This window comes from Rissa tridactyla, chromosome 4, assembly GCF_028500815.1.
Source record: "Rissa tridactyla isolate bRisTri1 chromosome 4, bRisTri1.patW.cur.20221130, whole genome shotgun sequence".
NCBI lineage: Eukaryota > Metazoa > Chordata > Aves > Charadriiformes > Laridae > Rissa > Rissa tridactyla.
In genome coordinates this window covers 44,222,320-44,241,890 of record NC_071469.1, presented here as the reverse complement: position 1 = coordinate 44,241,890, position 19,571 = coordinate 44,222,320, and the positions used below count along the sequence as shown (strand labels likewise).

Here is a 19,571-nt window from a genome sequence, read left to right as displayed (position 1 = left end):
GCACCAGGCAATTAGTTTTAGGCTGGTTGCATCCTAGAATTTTACCAGAGATTTTTTCTTAAAAACTAGCACGGAGCACTCATACAGGGATTTTAAGTCTTTATTATAATCGCAGTAAAATACAGTTTAAGTAGATTTTTCCTGTAGTGAAACACTGTAAAAGGATATATTTAGGTGGAAGGAAAGAATTTGCTCTTTTGTTCTCATTGATTCCATTGCTCACCAGTGGATTTAGCTGAAACTTCACTCGAACCGTACGTCCTACAGTGAGTTTATCTATGTCAAAGAGAACTGTGCAGAGCTCGTCATCCCTGGTGATTGTGTCTTCATCACAGACCTTTAGCTCCAGCACATTCTGCAAAAGGAGGTTAAGAATATCATGGACTTCTTTCTGTATCTAATTGCTCCATAAGGCAGGAAAATCTCAAGGTTTCCTCCCTCCCCACTCCAGTTTTAGGGGAGGAAGGGAAAAAGAGAAAGACAAACAGAAAAGGGAAACTGATTTGGGAGTATTAGACTTCACATTAATAACTGTACATACACAAAGAAGCAGGCTTGTCTGCCCGAGGAAATGAAACAAGACAGACAGGTCATGCAGAACATTCATGAATTTGTGATAAATAACAGTATTAAAAGTTTCTACATTTTTTTTTTTATGGCCTTTGGCTCTAAGTGTATAAAACAGGCACAGATACACAAAAAGTGTTTAAAGGATTCCCTTTCCACCCTACCTAGAACTAACTGATCTTACTGTTATTTTCATGTGTTCTTTATCTTGGGTTTTACTTGTATCTGTGACTGGAAATAGGATAGAAGGGCCATATTCTCTATGGGCAGGGCATTTAGTCCCTTCTCACTTCCTCTGTATAGTAGATGTTTAAGTAGCTGGAATAGAACAATACCAAGGAGATGTGACAGCAGAGTTTTTCCTGAGGAATCTTCAACACCTCCAGTGTTCAGAAACTAGCTAAATACTTACTGCTTTATTGTAGTTTTATATAATCTACTGACTATCTGCAAACAGCAAATGGTAAAAACCATTTATTTTCACTACCTTGACTCGGCGGTCGATTTTATAGCAGAAAGCTTCATTCCAGACAGGGTTTTTGCTGTTCCTGATGGTTCTTGTCCGAACCTTCTCACTTGAGGCAGTAGGCAGCCACAGTGTCACATAGCAATCTGAAAGGGTGACTGCATAAAGAGAAGATGTGCAGAGTGATAACGTATCCAGAGAAAGAACTACCGCACTGTGCACATTCAACCCTAATAAGACAAAGGTAACACGGTAAGGGATTTCTTCCTAAAGTATACAGCGTGAGGAGCAAATAATACAATGAAGCATTCACAAGAACACAGAAACATCCTCACGCATTTGCCATGCTCATTCCCAATATAAAGTTTTATTTGAAATAACACTGTACTCCACATGTAGTACAAGCACATCTATCCACGCTGCATTTAGTTTTATATTCATGACTATCCAAATAATTGGGGCAGGATAACATTGCCAAAACACGATAATATCTACTGGTATATGTCTCCTGCCACATGTGCTCACATCAGCTCTAGGATGGCTCCTCTGTCGCTCAGGCAACACACCTCACGGCCTTCTATCTGGGCTACGGAAAGACTTGTCCTCCCCAGATTTGGTACCTTAACTAGTTGAAAGCCTTTATCAAAGTGCTGGCTTAAATGAAGAATGACAGATTTTTTTGCCAAAAAGTAAAGCGTTTCCCCCATAAAGCCAAAAAGTTTGACTTCTTTACCACAAATCAGAATTTGCCAATTCCATATTCATTCACATATTTGACTAAATTTTTTAGAAGTTCTATCTTTCTCAGCAAGTCTTTTGGAAAACCAAATCAGTCTCAGCACCAGGGTTGAGTTACAATTCATGCTATTCCTTCCTACCACTCTGTCTGCAGACTAGAAAAATCTTTCCATCACTCAAGTCTGGGGAAGGAGGCCATTAAATGCCAAAGACATCAGCTTCTTCCATATTCTGCCCCCCCATGTTTGGAGGGAGAACCACCAGGGAGTGAGACTTGCAAAAGCTTGAGACAGGCACCCATGGTCTTTCTCTCATACCTATAATGCAATACATATTCTCTCTATTCCACATTAGCAACACTCAACCAGTCATCTGGTTCTTGCAGCAACCTTGTGAGTCAGAAGAGATCAAATGATTCAACCCACGGTCAATCCCTGCATCATGCTCAAAACGTGTAACAATGTTATTACATCATATTAAGTACAATTTTCTTCATGCATTTCCTCTTTATCTTTCAGTAACTACTACAGATTTAGATTTTTCCACCAATCATATTTCTACCAAGCTGTGCTTTTACCATGTAGTTAACTACGCTATCACTGCCAGAAAAACCTTAGCAGTGACTATGGGACGGAAAGCATTTCCAGAAAGCTCTCTTAGCCAAACCTGATCAGAAGAGCGTGACCAATCAGGCACTCGGCAGAGGCAAAAGTGTAGGTAGATGAAAATGTAGATGGCTGATGGTGATTAATGCTAGAGCTTCCATTTTCAAAGAACTTGGAGACACACCAATGAATTAGTTCACAGAGACAACGTAAGGATTAAGCAAGTTTGAGAAAACTTGAATGACTTGCCCAAGATCCCATAAGGCAGTCAGTGTCAGCGTCTGAAAGACTGTCTAGATTTCCAGGCCTATATTCAAATCTATTAAAATTATCCTGGCTCTGGAACAACACAGGGAGAAAGACTTCTAAAGCATATTAATTTTTCATTGGTAAATAGGAATGTGAGAATCAAAGACCACGAAGAAAGATTCCCTTCAATAAAATAAGCACAAACACTTCACTAACAAGAAAATTGAAATGGGGGGAAATTTGATTTTCAATATATATTGAAATGGGAAACACCAAGGTTTAATCAGGTTAAAACAGGAAAGCTAAAGTGGAGAAAATAAATGCTAACTCAGAACTAGAGTAACTAGAACCATACTGTTATCACTACAAAGAGGCAGAAAATGGATACTTTCCCATAGTTGAAAATACCAAGGTTTTAAGGAAAACTAACTGAAATGTTTGGATTCTCAAACGCCTTTTTTAATGCCTCAGCAAAGGTAAAGCCTGCCTGGCATATCCTTGCCACTACAGACAAAAAAATTAATATTTTTTTTCCACAATACTTTGAGTTTCCTTAGAAAACAAGTTTTCTGATGAGAAAATACTCTTGCTGAAAAGTTTTCAAACCTCTCTGCCAAATACACTTTAAATAAAGCCTTGGGAAGCCCAGGTTCTGAATTCGTGTCATCTCAAGGGGATAAAGATATGATAGTCATCTGTTTTTGAGACCAGAACACAAGGAAATAGGGCAATATGATGTGAGAGACATGCCAACAGGCATCATGAAGAAAGACTGTACGATTCACTGTGGTAAGGAGCGACTGTGAGAAATTCATTCCTGAGAAGAGGAGCCACAATGAATTGCAGTCACAATGAATCGCAGCATAAGCAGGCAACCTGCTGGAGTACACAAATCCACACATAATTGTGCATGCAGGTTTGCAGATGTAATTGCAGTGACTGCCTGGCCAGCTCACATATTTTGTTGATGCAAATCAACACTTAGGCATTTGAACATCTGGGGTTTGTTAAATAAGAAGTCAGCGCATAAAACTGTAAGCCCACGAAGTGTGTATTTCTGCACATTAAAATAGGATTTTAATCTGTAAGAAACCCAGAACTTTACAATTTACAAGCTGCTCTCAGTTTGCCTCATGAACCAAATCCCTTTTTCAAAACAACACAGTAAATATCACAAAGTAGTTTGATCATCTGTCATTTATAGAGTAAAAAAATACTAAGACGTAAACAGTAAACAAAGCATCCAGTAAATCATGGCAGATTCTTTAAATAAAAGGAACAAGATAAATAAGCACAGTAGTATTACTTTGCTGAAGATGCAGGAGTAACCCAGAATACCACAAGTGAGTGTAGCAGAGATTTGTTCCCTGATAGTAATCATTCATTCAAAACCACTGTTGTTAAGCACAACTTCCACATGTTCCAACCACGTTCTTCCTGCCAGGAACCACCAAATCCAACCTCAGATAAGAAGATAAAATTTTCTCTCTACTCTTAACCCATTACATTAGTTGAATTCTCAAGATATATAGTAGATTAACTAAAATTTACAGCTGGTTTCCTTACAAACTACGATGTTCCGCATGAAATTCTGAGTGTGCCAAAAGAAATTTAATTTTGAGCAGTGTTCAGCAAGATTTTGGTGAACATATTGTGGACTTTTCATCTCTGGTTTACGTCTTTCCATTGCATTTTTACAGTCTTTCAATTTGAATTTTTTTTATTCTCTTTGTCTTTATTTCGCCGCCTTCTTTCATGCCTTTCCAACTTCTTTACACAGAGGTTTCACCATTCAAATTTCCCCATGGAAGTGACTCAGTGGCATAACTGCATTTTGAAAGGCACCTGAAAAAGCCCCAGTGCACCCAGAAGAGTGAGTTATTGGGGGCCCACATCTGTGGAACAGAAGCTGTGAGGAAGCTCCTCAATTAATCGGGAATTTTAAAATACAGAATTTAACCAGTCCCTCCCGTGGGTGAGTCAGTGTCACTTTTGGACAGTGAACAAATGGTTTATTCCACCTATTGCAAGTCTTATTCTTCCACTGAGAATTTTTGGTTTATATTTGCTGCAACACCAGTACCACAAGCTGGTGCCCACTAGTCTGCCGAGGCAGAGAAGGTCAATCATTACTGGGCTTCCACAGTTGGATATCACCAGACTTGTGGGCTTCCCTACTGCAGACAGTTCTTCTATCTTGGTCCCTTCTCACTATTAACTCTTGTTCTGTGATCTGGCTATGACGTTTTTCTCTTGTAGTCTCTATTCTAGATACCCTTTTCTCTCTTCCCCTCACTCTCCCTCACTTAAACTCCTTTAAAACACTCACAGTAGTGCTCTGTTTAATTTTTTCTTTTAAATTGCTCCATTCTCTAGATTAAATAAATTCCCAGATATACTGGATTTTATCACCTCTTCTTGCATATATATAAATTGTGAAGAAGTAACAGAATGTTTTTGCTTGTACTTCTGTTATTTTCATAGGCTTTCCTACTACTGCTGATTTTACATTTGCATCACCGGTCCTCTACTTTCTTCCGTCCAAAAATTCTGTAGGGAACACTCAGGTTTCTTACTCAAAAGTGCAAAAATGTTCATCATTTAAAGAGCAGCCCTCTGATCAACAGCTAAGTCTGATGTCACAAGGATAGGAAATAAACGTCATACAGTGAGGTATGAAAGCAAGAGATCAAACGCACCACCTTACTTGAATTAGCCTCTTTAGGCTTAAGAGGAGAAAGAAACGCTTCAGTATCACAGTAAAAATAATTCTTGCAAACCTGCAGCAACATATCTTTCTATTCCTACACAATTTAAGAACAGCAACATTGACCAAATATTTTCTTTACTTTAAAGAATTATAAGAACCATCCAACAATAGTAGTACTCACGCACGTCTGCCTTCCGGACATTCCTCACTCTTAGGATTTTTACAGTAAGCAAGTTGAAAGGAGATACTGGTCTCTGCATGACAATTCAAAAAAAAGAAAAAGAGAAAAAGAGATTACACTGAGATTAGTATCATAGTGTGTAGTCACAGACTACTATAACCCTAAATTTCTAAGAATGTAGACAAAACAAGGTTTTTAAGGTTGAGCCAATATCATTTATCAAACCAACTGGAACAGTTGGAAAAACTATACAAATTTCTGGCACAGAATCCTTTTCAGGTCTGAAATAGAAGCAACAGATTTCAAAACCACATATGAGTTGAGAATAGGAGCTGAGAGTTTGATTTGATAAAGATCACATCTTTCTAACTCTGCTCCGTTATTATCACAATAAACACCCCTACAGCGCACGTGTGGGTTTCCTCGCCTCTTACACACCACTGCCTGCAATAGAACAGACTCACTGGGACACCAAACACTGTCACGGTAGCTGTGCAAGTAAAGCTAAGCAATAACCATGCACCAGCAAAAGCTCCTGCACCAGCAGAAGCTCCCACACGCAGCCTAAAAGGCCAGAAATGCAGCTCACAGTAACGAAATACTTCTCATGAAGACTCTGATCCATCTCTGATCTTCAGCCCTGACCCCAGCAGAAGGCTACTAAACTCTTTCCAGAGATGATCTTGGGAATTAATTCGGAACTGCACTAGATATCAGACACCTTGGGCTCAAAGATATTAATTCTGCAATACCTCATAATTTCCATGGCTCATACTAATATGTTTTCATATTCCTCAGGTTATAAATTAACCTTCCCCCATTTCACCTGGGAGATAACCACTTAGCACCTTTCTCTCCCCTCCCACTCTAACATCTCCTCTGTTTCATAGGTACCATCTTTCCTTTTAAAACCAATGTATGTTCAGATGTCATTTCTCTCAACACTTGCTTCAAATTGGTATTTAGCTTTGAGTCTACTGATTCTGTTTTTAGAACAGAAACAGGTGTTTTATGCCCAGAAACTTGTCTCATCTTTCTATGTATACCAGTTTGTAAGAACAGACATCAACTCTAACCGTAAACCCTCTCACTCCTGCATTCATAGACTTACTGTACCTTAGTAAAGTTAATGCAGTGTCTTAACACAAACACGTGGGTTTTATTACTTTGCATCTGAAGTGCCTCTGTTAATCATAAGCAACAACAGTAAAAATGATGTATTGATGTTAACTAGTAAAATCTACCTTTCTACTATTTCCTTCATACACGCTATACATTTTGCCAGCCCATTTGTCTTTCCATCTGTACCACAAGGCTTATCCTGAAGTGTTTCACAATGCTTTGACAAAGTGTTAAGCAACTGGGACTGTGAAGTGACATTGGGCACTAACACAATGTAATGAAGTAGGTCCTTGTCCTCACCAACAAAAACCTCAGCACCCTTGAAATGCATCAGAGATGAAGAACAGTCTCCAAGAAACAGCCTGGGCAATCCCCGGCACATCCTCTTGTACTTCCCTTTGGGTGGGCAAGGGGCCTGAAGATGCAGAGTTGAAGGTCAGTGAGACAGCAGCAGGAGGGTTGGATGGGCACATGATATGGGCACATTTGTTCTACATTATCTTAACCTGTCCAGAATAGCACAGGGCATAGTTTTATGGTGCATAGTTCGCAGACACTTGAATTGTCAGCTGTGGGACATTGCAGTTGTCTCAGAGAGTATATCACACATCTACCTGCTCCATTATCCCAAACATGGCCACTTGGACAGAAACACCTTGAAAGAAAAAACTAGTTTTTTCATGGGGAAAGGAAAAAAAAAAAAAGATTACAGTCTCCAATCTAAAGCAACCAAAAGACATCATGACCAGACTATGCAGTTGAACTGCCAGAACTACTGTTCTATATGCATTAAATAGAACTGGGTAAAACACAGAAGCACTCCTAGGCGCAGGGACCAACAGCCAAGGCTTGCCTCTCCCTGCCAAATCTACTGACAGGTGTGCTGCATTTACGTTTGGTCCCTGCTTTCCCATCCAATAAATCCTAAATGTTTTTGTCCTCAGAACTGCTATTTCAGCAGAAGAGGTGGAGTATTTCTTCACTCAGGAAGGAGGGGGCCTGCATCCCTCAAATACAGAAGAACAGACTTGAGAAGTTCCCCATGCCAGGGAAGTATCATAACCACTAGGCTGGACACCATTTTAAAGGAATAACCTTTGCCAGTTCTTTGAAAACAAGCGTCTAGACCTCTACTTTGTGCATCTCAAGTGGATAGTGGTATCTCCCTGCAGCCTGAAGGGGCACACAGAGACAGGATCTAAGAAGGGTGTTTCTGTGCTCAGCTGTCCCTGTTAGCTGGATGTACAGATTTATACAGTTCCCTTCTCAGCTGTCACAATTCCCACTCTGATGTTTCTAACTCTTCAAACATATTGAATCAATCCTCAGTGCTTCATTTTGGCTTCTGGAGTCTTTTCCCACACTACAGACTTGGAAGTCTGGTCTTATAGCTCCTAACTTTTAGGTGCCTGAATGCTTCATCAAGTCTAGCAGTCAGCAACTTTCAGAGATTCACACAGAAAAACTATCTTAAACAGGGTAATCTGCTAGTTGTAGGCAATGACTCCCACATCTTTCCCTTTAACATGATGATGACCATATCGCAGGCTGGGTAAGTTCTGAGGCCAGAAGCCTCCCAGGTCAGTTATTACACACACTTCGACTTTCAGCTTCTGTATTTATTTTGTCTGAGACATGATTGTTACCTCATAAACCGGAAACACAAGCCAGGCATTTTAATAAGCAGTTTGAAACTACTTAAATATATGAGATTGCAAACACAGGACTTGGTCACACTAGCCTACGTCAGATAAAAGTTCAATTAAGTCCTGTGGCACACTTGTGCAATCCTTACATATCTAGTCCCCGGGAAGTCAATAGGAGTGTTCACATACGTGAGTGCTCATCCGTATGAATAAGAGTTACATAACTAGGCTCTGAAACTGCTCTATTTCAGTAAAATTCCAAGCTTAAAAGTCTTTTATAGAATTTTTTTCTTGAGGAGACTGGAGTGAAACACGTACAACATTCCCAAGTTACATCAAGAGAAAAGGCAGTTATCAAAGTACAACAGCGTGTCAGATCTATTTGGAGCAGAGCATTCTTCTCTTAGGTTTCCCTTCAAAAAGGAACAGAAATATCACCAGTACTTTAAAAACCATGAAGGCCAACAAAGAAAACGCTCAGGCCTGTCAGAAAGAGCGGGAGTACTCTAAAACACAGATCTTTGCCTTGCTTCTGACCTGGGTCAGGTATGTGGCACCTTTAAACTTCAAAGAGTTTTGGAGCCCCAAGGGCAGGCAGGATTTCATTATGTTACTATGTCTACCACCTCAGGCAAGGTCAAATGCATAAGAAAAGCTTTTTCCTTGTATTCCTGTTTTGTATTTATTTCACCCATTTTAAAATATCCTGTAGCTGGGTATTATTAAGTCAGTAGAAGTCACTGGGGTTGTTCCAGAATAAAAATAAAAGAAGCAGCAGTGACTCAAGGCCTGCTTCTTTCCAAGAGCTATGTAAAACTTGTGTGGCTTCAGACTGCCATATTCATGTGATTTTATTTCTCTTCCTGTTTGCAGCTCCACAGCCGGACTTGCACGTTAGAATAAATCCAAATCTTAGAAGAGAAACCAAGTCAAGCATTTCCACAGTTCAGCATGGCTTTTCTCAAGACCACACTAGCCTATATTATTTTGATATGATCCAGTAATTTGAGTAATTTAAAAAGTATTACTTTTCTGCCTGTCAGCTTAAGGGCACTACCGACATCTTCTCACCAAATGTTTTACATATTACCTTTAATTTAAATGGCCATTCAAGTTTAAATCACACACATCCCATGGGTTGCCCTGAAACTGACTCTGATAATGAAAGCCGATTCCCTTAACTGAGCCATTGAGTAACAAAAAAAAAAACACCCTCAGATATACTATGCTGATATATTTATCATCATAAATACTAACTTTCATGGCAAAAGAAAGGACAAAAAATGTCAGGTCTTTCCTGACTTTTGCCTCTGTGAGCCTTGAAGACTCAGGACAGAAAGAAGGGGCTCTGTGTCCTACTCTAAATTCTACGTACTATATTCAGGCCAGATCTGCCACCCGAAATACCATAAAGACAAGAGGCACAATCTAAAGTGACTGAATTGTACAGGTCTCGCACCTAGAGACCTACTAATAACGTTAAAAGCACTAAGGATAAAAAAACAGCTTGATCTTCTAAAGGCAGGCTAAGTATACAGAATTAAAAGTAACAATATTTATGATACTAGCATACTTTCTTAGAGCTGCAAGACTACACACAGAGGCCTAAACATCACTTTAAAAGCTGTGTTTTGAAGAAACTCTGCAATGTCTTTGCTTTACTCCAGCATTTCACTTTGAACAGAGAAGGTAAGTGGCTCTCGGGCACAATCAGGCATCAGATAGTATCTGTCCTGGTTTGAGGTAAAAGAGAACCAACTTTCTGTTCAGTAATTTTATTTCTTAGCTAGGCCTCTTCTAACTGTCTGAAATTAACAGCATATTGTGCCAAAACCAGCTCGTTCTCAGAGTGATAAGACCAATATTTACAATTAGTGCCAAGGAATGGTACGCAGAGAGACTCATGCTTATACTTACTGCTATAACAGCAAAGGTCAGCTAATTTCGTTATTTGCCCCATTGAAGGGTCGGAAGTGTAAAAGCATAGAGGGGTCCCACCGGCAGGGAGGAGCGGACAGGACAGGTGACCCAAAACTGACCAACAGGGAGAGGTGGAGGGAGAGCATCTGTCACCAGCCATTGGCCAATTTGGCCAAAACCACAACACTATCAATAACAGAAAACCTTCACAAGGAAGACCAAATTTACCACCATTTGGGAGAATCTCTGTATCACTGCAATCCCCCCAGGAGGAACCAAAGCCCAAAACAAAACAGGCTGGGAAACCCCCCTGTCACTGAAGCAGGGGCAAGAGCCCATCTTTCCAACTACAGATCCCCAGAGTCGCAACTGATATTGGCAGCCCCAAACCTATTGCAAGTGTCTGAAGACAGCCCCATCCTGTTACCACTGCCTTTGTTCCCATTCACTAGCTCATAGCAGCTTATCATCTGATGTATTTTCCTTTATGCTAATATCTGTTAACGTGAACATTTGCTAATTGCCCAGGGAGTTTTCATTTGCCTGTGCAAAGACTTCATCCTCAGTTCAGCCTTTACAAAACAACTTGTTGCTCTTTTTTCACCTTCAGAGAAGTATGGGCACAGCTCTCACTCCTACCAGACCAATGAGACTGGGCTTGTCAGGAGGCTGAACACAATACATTTATTCCACAGTTTTAATTGTCCTGATGCTGTGTTTTTAAACACCGTGTTACACAGAGAATTGCAAACTCTATGATAGGTCCTTACAGAGCAAAGAAAGCCTACAAGGAATACTACAACACTAAGAACAATTGAAAGACCCTTTTAAATGAAGTCTTCTTATGAAAAAATAACATATAAGACAAGTGGGTGTTTCATCCAAATAAATCAAAACACAAAAAAATCGAGGAATTAAAAAAATTAATGTAGGTGAACTATAAAATACCCTGACACAGCGTAAAACCTACTCACAGCATCATAAGCACCAGACACCAGCAGAGACCAGACTATTTAGAGTTTACTGAAAGCCAAGGCAATATTTCATCTACGGAGTTGAAGCTGCAGCTCAGCTTTTCAGTGTTCAGTAAATATTGCAGTACAGTTTTCCCCGGAGCCATTGAATTCCTAACATTTTTTCTGGTGATCTACATTCAGCGCTGGACAGCATTTAATGAAGGGCCAAGCTAATTACTACCTACCGTTCTCTCCACTGGTGCTGAGGTGCCCGTAAAAGTCTAGGAAAAACAACACAAGGCAAAGTTAAGAAAACTAAGCTACGTGTTACACTCTTATTTTAGGCTGACATTTAAAAACATCTCATATTCAAAGCCGTACTTAGAGCTATTCTCATTAACGACACTCATTAGGTGCTTTACCCATCACCAAACCCATCACAACTCTGTGCCAGCTTCTCATTTCCTTGACATGAAGCTTCTTTTTAAGGATGCACAGTAAGTAACATTGTTAGCCTTAAAACATAGCTTGAAAATGCAGACATGCCACAAGGTTCTGTAAAAGGCTAGATTAGCAAAACCATTGTTACAACCACAAGGTCTAAGGAACAGCAAACTCGCTTTCCGTGGATTGCCCGTACATCTCAAAGAGCTTGGTCTCCTCTGTGATCAACTTAAATGGAACATCAGACAATTTTACCCACTTACTATCAGCTTCTTTTGCTTACCTCATTTGAACTTAAATTTGATCCCATTGCAGCCCCAGTTGCATATAAGTCCAATGTTAAAAGATACTGAGTCGTACAGCTGGCAGGAACTCCTCATGCAGATTAGGGGTGGAGGAATAGGGATTTTATGACAAGGCTCTCCCGCCCCACCCCTTTGTTATTGCCAGTCATTAGGCAATCCCCTCCCTGCTTCCTGCAGCCTATTAGAGCACCTCAACTGAGTCAGCAGAACAAAGAGTTATTTCTTTTTTTACCTACCGTGATGTCTGGGGGGGACATTGGAGCCCCTTTCTGCCCAGGGATTGCTTTCTTGAAAATACTGCTGCTGATAAGTTTTGCAGTTACACAACATCTCTAACCCCAAGCAAAGCACTTGTGACTAATGAAATCACAGGTCGCAGAGTATCTATCTCTACACTGCCACCATTATACTGCAGGGTAGTGGAGAGTGTTCTCAAGAGCTTCTTTCCAAACCATGAACTCAAACACCTGTAGCAGTCCTCCTGTAACAGCACACTGTTCAGCAGGTAAGTGACCCGGTTGCAGTGACACAACTAAGTGATTGCAGGACCCACTCTCCCCTGAAGCTGCACTGGGCATCTCTGTGCTACACTTGCCACGTGCCCGGTATTCTTTGCCTAGATATTTAACATATATCTAGAAAAAAAAAAAGTCAATCAATGTCCAGAAAACTTGCAGTTTGATTTTGAACGTAACAAGAGGGAAGGGAGGAGCTATAAGCAGTAGGTGAAACTTGGGGGTGGAAGGGTGAGGCAGGAGAGAGGGTTGTGCTCTCCTGCGTGGGCCCAGGAAGCACAGCAGTTCACCCGTCCTTAGAGCTTACTTCAGAGGGATCTTGTGCATGCTCACTCTCACAGTGGGAAACACTGGGGCACAAAACCCTCCCTGATTCCTCTTCACTCTGGTGTGCAGTGACTCACTGCCTGTAAGAGCAGTGCACTACTGTAGCCCTAAATTAGCACGTATGTGCAAGCTGGTAGATTTTGGGGCATGCAAGACCAGAATCCAGCTCTACCACACTCTTTCCGGTCTCTGTGCTTGATGCCAGCCGGTGGCTAGTACTCACTTTCGCATCATAAGATCCAAGTGAATATTTTTAAATCAATCTCATACATATTGATGAATAATTCACTTCATGCAGGTAAAGAAAGTAACCTTGCAAACTGCAGTGGGTGCCACCTAAATGCTCTGCCCTCTGCCATGGACGTCAGTATCAAAGCAATTCTGTCCAGAGGAACAGAGGAGGTGTTCTCCAAGGAATGCTGTTAGAGTAAAATCCTCTTTTTACATGCAAGCTACTTCCTTCTGTGTTGATGTCTGTATGATGCACACATGATGACTGTTCAGAAGGTCTTATCCAAAACGTGGATAAGATACTTGGGGTAGTGGGACTATCTTAGTAGCCCGCTGCTCGCTCCATAGTCACACTTTGCGCAGCTTTCTCAATAGATATGGAATCAAAGAAAAATGTCTCATAAATATGAACCTGCAGCATCTAAAATGCTCCTTGAAAGAATGACCAAAAGATATTTCTAATGGAGATGAACATCTCTACGTCAAAGACAAAGCATCTCCCTTAGCTTCTGTCTTTATTACTTTCTATCTGTGTTAAATACTTAGGAACAAGTTTAGAGCAGAGGTGTTAGAGCAGTCACAGCTGAGAATCACTTACTTGCACTCTCACAAAACTAGTCTTTCCAGCTTTTGTAAGAAGAATGCTTCCCTGGAAAAAGTGGGAATGTGCTGTCATTAAAAATGTCTGTAAAACATCCTCTACCAAATGAAAGAGGGTAGGTTATCCAGCTCAACTTCCCCGAGTTGTCCCAGCAGGTACATATAACTACATACATCTATACCACCCCAGCTGTTTCACAGCCAATACAGGACTCCCTGATATTACATTTTCTTACCCACATCGCTTTTAAGATCCATAAATGAGATACCACTTCACAATTTAGAACATTATTCCAGAGTCAGTGCATCTTTCCTGCTGAATGGTTTCCTGGTGTTGTTTCCTGATGTTCAGATTACGTTTTCCCTTTCTCAAAATAGTGTCATCATTGCCATACCCAAAACATGTTCCTAAATAATTCTTCCTCTCCTGCTCATGACCAACACCAAGTTTTGTAGCTGACGTCTTTCCTTAACCACTGCTTGTCCGAGCCACACAAGAATTGGAATATAGTATCTTTAAAAGCTTTGTGCAAGTCAAGGATTATGATCTCAACAGTTTTTCATTCATGCAGTAAGTTCATGATAGAACTATCTGAATGGTCATAACACCCGTAACAGTAAGTCCTTCTCATCACTGAGAAAATTTTGACTGTTGATGACTTATTCACTGGTGTCTATAATCTGCTTCAAAATAAATTGTGACTTTTTCAGTTTGTCCCACCGGCATTTTAGAGGTAGAGATGTGTCCCTAGGATTATGATTTAAAAAAGATTACTACTTCAAAGGTTAAGTATAACATGGGGGGTTTTGCATTTTTCTTTAGCTCTTCCAAAATCCAAGGAGAATTTCAAAGACAACCATCAAGCACGCAGTGAGTAAATTCATGGGCGAAGTTACTGAAAGTCTCAAGAGCCATATGTTTGCTCTTTTTAGCAATCCCTTTTCCTCAGTAAATAATTCAAAACAGGTAGTGATCTTCATATACATGCTGCTTACACTCTTGCGTTGCTTTTTAAAGACTAGAGAGACTGTGCTACTGATGAGGGAATACACAGCAGTCTCTTTAAAGCTCTGGGCCATAACAAGGAAAGTAAAAAGGAAGATATAGTTTTCCTCCGCTCTCCATCTACTTTGTAGTGTGCATTTACATGTACATGATTTTGTATCTGTGTCTTAATTAAGGCAAATTAGAGCAAATATAAGTATTTTGCTAATCTGAGGCAGTCAAAATCCATCTGAACTACCCCGTTGCAGGCACAAGTTTCCCCAACATGATATTCAGATAATTGTATATCTAAGTGCAATAGGTTGCAGGTAGCAATAACAGCTGCATCTAATGTCCCACAATTATCTTATGTATCACTTTGTCACCTTCTGATAATCCAAGACTACAGAAATGTATGACTAATGGGGGATTTCATACTATTGCAAGAGAAAAGTATCCCTGTACCACCTTTGGGATGACAACGGGAGTTGGTCATCATTTAAACACCTTGAACATAATGAGAAGGGTAAATATCCAAAAACATGCTAGAGGTGTTACAAAATGATAGCTAAATGCCACGTTAGAAAAGAAATACACAGAATTAACAAATAAAGTTAATTAACAAATAAACAAATATAGTGTCAGATCTATAGTTGGGGAATTTCCCTGGCTCTAGCCTTTCAGTTTCTTTTCCTTTTTTTCTTTTTTTCTTTAAATGATTCCTTAAGCTACAAAACCTACACAGACCTCATGCTGCCAACCAAAGAAGAGAGCAAGCAGTCCAAGTCAAATTCCTGTTACACAATGGGCCTAAACTCAGTATTCACTGCACACAAGGAGATTTACCATGGATGAAGAGTGTCACTTCCTTCCCCATGGTACCAGATTTCAGTCTCTGAAAAATTCAGCTTCTGATAGATACTTTCTGACCTGTCATTAATTTAAAGGAACTGTCTGGCATTAAAAAAAAAATGTTATATATGTATATAAGTTTCACATTAATACCTTGGCATTTTATTTTCATGCTTATACATACAACACCTTCAATATACCTGTCCTTCAATACTCTACAATATCCTTGATGTTTTGTATCACATAAGGTAAAAAAAAAAAAAAAATCACATAAAATGAAAAAAAGGACTACCCAAGAAAGCATTCTTGAAGAAATTGACAGGTGGCACAGGTTAGAGAAAGAAATTTGAGAATTTCTGTATCATCCATTTGTAAGCAGGAGAGACCTTCAATCTGAATCTGAATTTAAATTCCTGAGAATGAAAGGTGCAAAATCAGTCACTGGAGAGATCACGCTAGCTGACTGGGGTGGGGGGACTATATTTTTACTTAAGGCACTATTCTGATTACGACATATATGAAGGAGGACTTCTGCCTTCAAAAAACTATTGAGAAACTTGATTAAAGTGATTCCACATGCCTTCGATATGTTTCGGAGAGATAAAATCTCACTCCACCTACTGACTCACCTGAAGCAACTGGGCAGTTTTGCCAACCAAAAATCATCAGTTGGCCCAGCTGTTCCCAATATATGCAATCCTGCCTTCAGTTTTGTTGCAACAGAATTTCAAATCCAATTCTTGTCTCAAAAAGCGGTAGCGCATAACCTTTACCTCTGCCTCTCCCTGTGCCGTGTAGATCTGAGCACCCAGCAGCATCTCTCTTCATCTTTGCAGCAACAGTCTGAAGTTGCCTGACCTTTCCAGGTTCATTCAATGCTTCAGACACTGCTCACGCAGCTTTTTCTCTTCTCTAACCCCATCAGAGCACAGGTGTGAGGAATACCAGTGCCTGCTTGTGTCAGCTAATTAGCCAGTAATTCCTTTGGCATAAATGCAGAAAGACACATAGCCCAGGACCTTTACAGGGAAATCTAGAGCCAATTTGAATCTGAACCAATTCTTAGAATATTAGGAAGTCACCTTGTGTCACCAGCTAATTAAAGGGGGGTAACTTCATCTACAGTCAGCCTAGGAGATGTTTGAGTCCTAACAGAGACTATAAAGATTCACAGCTAATTGGTTACAGGATCATGCCATTACATTTAGGAGAGCTTGTGTGACAGGTCACAAACAGGTGTTTTCAAACAAAGAAATTGTTGTTGACGTACCTGGATCTTAAATAGAACAATTATGCCAATGCTGAATCACTTTGAAAAATCCAGCTGATATGTCACTGAGCCTCAGCTCCTTCCTTAAAAAACAGCACCAGTAATACTGAATGTCTCTCCTTTGCTATTTTTGATTAAAAGCTGGCAAGGCACTCAAACACCTCTTCCCTTGTCCTTTTACATTGCCCTTCATCACATCACAGGCAGGATTCTGAGGTATTGCTGCAATGTGAACATCATGAACATTTAATAGGACAGAAATAATTTAATAATGCCATTTAATAGGACAGAAAAATAAGCTTTTCCTTCCCCATACAAGAAATCAAATGAGTTCACTGTGGAGAAAACTCACAAGCCACCAAGGTAAGACCACCGAGCTTGGCGAGCCCAGGGAAAGCATTAGCCTCACGCACTGTTAGATCCTTGGACACATGTCCCAACTCGAACACCAGTTTGAGTTTCCTTCAAGTCAAAATATCGAGCTAGACAATTCAGGCAGGCTAAGATTTTTCAGTGGCTTGCTCAACAGGCCCAGATTTCTTAAAATGGACTCCCTTTCCTCAGCTCATTCTAAGCCATCCTAATTTTCTGGATCTACTGCCAAAAACACACATCATCACCACACCACACCTTGGGTGAGTAAAGCCGAAAGCCCAGTGACAGGTGTTGCAACCACCAAAAACCAGTCAGTGGAATACACCAGGCACAGACTGCACTGCATCTGTTACATCTTCCTGGAGCTGCAAAAATGAAATCTTGAAAATCTTTTAAATGCTTAAGATACTTAGCAAAAAAAATTTAATCAAATTTTTAAAACCCCATTTCATTACACATGGAGGACTGGAAGGTGATTCGAGACAGCCAGCATGGCTTCACCAAAGGCAAGTCTTGCCTGACCAACCTACTAGCTTTCTATGATGGAGTGACTACCTCAGTGGACAAGGGAAGAGCTATGGATGTTATCTATATCTATCCGGACTTCTGTAAGGCCTTTGACACAGTCCGCCACAACATCCTTCTCTCTAAATTAGAGAGGTATGGATTTGATGGGTAGACTCTTCGGTGCATGAGGCATTGGTTGGATGGCCGCATCCAGAGGGTAGTGGTCAAATGGCTCAAAGTCCAGATGGAGATCAGCGACAAGTGGTGTCCCTCAGGGTCCGTACTGGGAGCAGTACTGTTCAATACCTTCATCAAGGACATGGACAGTGGGATCGAGTGCACCCTCAGCAAGTTTGCAGACAACACCAAGCTGAGTGCTGTGGTTGACACACTTGAGGGATGGGATGCCAGGTAACAAAGTATGAGGTTGTCTCTTGCTTAATAAACCAAGATCTGTAAGACTGGATGACAGACCCCATTACCTTCTGGCCACAGTGCATGAGAGGGAGACACAAGATGCTACGCTCCCAGGGTAATATGGTCATACTGCTGGCATACAGATGGATGCACTTTATTTTCTTTTATACTCACAGCAGTGTAATGAATGACTGCAGTGAGGAACAGAAAAGACTGATGAGAATATAGACACATATACAGTGCTAGTCACATGCTGCACTCTGTGTTACTGAATAAATAACCTGGTGTTTGCAAATACCAGTATTTGGACTTATAAACCTCTCATTATCATCCCAGTTATCTGTACTCTTAAAAACAGAATTTCCTTCTGTTTTTCATTTTCCACTGTTGAAGTGGCAGCTTTTCTTTTATCCTTCCGATAAGGAACAAGCATTTTTTTCCCAGATCAACTCACTAGCTGAGCTGAGTCCATAGAACTTAATAAAAAAAAAAAAAAAATCATACTTCAATGGTTGCATCTATAACTCTTACTTTTAATAAGATTATGCTTCAGTGCTTAGTATTTGAATGGTAGCTATTACACTGTATGTATACCGATAAATACAAGAGAAAATAAGATCTAAGAATGACCAGTTATATATATTTTCTTAAACAAGCATTTATCTTAAACAAGAATGAAATTGTCGTGAACACCACCCTGTCTGTCTTTTACATGGCAGTGGGAATAAAACTGCAGCAGCAGCCGCCACACACTGACCATCATAACGTTGCAGAAGTCGAAGGAGTTGGTATTGCAGATTTTGCTGCTATCATGAACATCTGCGAGCTCGCAGCAGATTAATAAATGAAGATGTGGTTATGCCCAAAGGCATATTAAAACTGTTTTTTCAAATCCACTAAGTGTAGAACTTGAAAACTTAGTCACTACCCTCAGTTTCAAAATCTACTTGGTAGGCAATAGTTCAGAGAGAAGTTCAGCAAAAATGGATGCAGTCAGATGATTTTTATCACAGTTGGCAGAAAAAATCAGGTTGTTATATGTTGATCACTCTGGGGTTGTCCATCAAAAGTGAAGACTCAATGCAATGGCAGCCATGCAGGTAAATTCACTGAAGGTTAGACTTCCGCCTGACAGATAGATACTGAGAAAATAGAAGACATCACATGCAGTTCCATTCTTTGTCAGCCTGCCATTTCCCGGTGCAGACGTATCTGGTTTGCTCCTTATTGTCACAGAGATCTGTGAAAAAGGCAAGGCTTTGCTTCGTTCTCTGGTTCAAAGACCACATACCACCAAGATTTGCCTCCAAATGTGGCATAGACTTTTGTGAGGCTGAAATCTCATTCTTATATGGCTGTATATCCAAATAGGGCCCTACAGTTCTACAACTGACTTTCCATTCCCTAAAACAGCAACAAGAATTTTTAAAAGTAATCACGATTTGCCAATGACTTTAATGCCAGAACCAGCATGAGTCCTCACACATAGTACTGAATAATATACTTTTTTTTTTTAACAAGCTAACACGGATGTTCATTTTGTATGGATTCACATTCCCTGAATATTTATTATTCCCTGATAT

The 19,571-nt window shown here is 40.2% G+C and overlaps 1 protein-coding gene across 1 annotated transcript in view; it reads right to left on the bottom strand.

Annotated features, from left to right (window-relative positions):
- Positions 1–11,914, bottom strand: part of LOC128908604 (cytosolic phospholipase A2 epsilon-like) — a 34,070-nt gene extending 22,156 nt beyond the window's left edge. The window contains exons 1-5 of the mRNA XM_054199207.1: positions 11,888–11,914; positions 11,406–11,441; positions 5,517–5,589; positions 1,055–1,191; positions 224–355 (exon numbers count right to left, since the gene is read on the bottom strand). Of these exons, the coding sequence (XP_054055182.1) occupies positions 224–355; positions 1,055–1,191; positions 5,517–5,589; positions 11,406–11,441; positions 11,888–11,914 (405 nt within the window). The remainder of the gene's footprint in view (positions 1–223; positions 356–1,054; positions 1,192–5,516; positions 5,590–11,405; positions 11,442–11,887) is intronic.
- Positions 11,915–19,571: the final 7,657 nt, after the last annotated feature.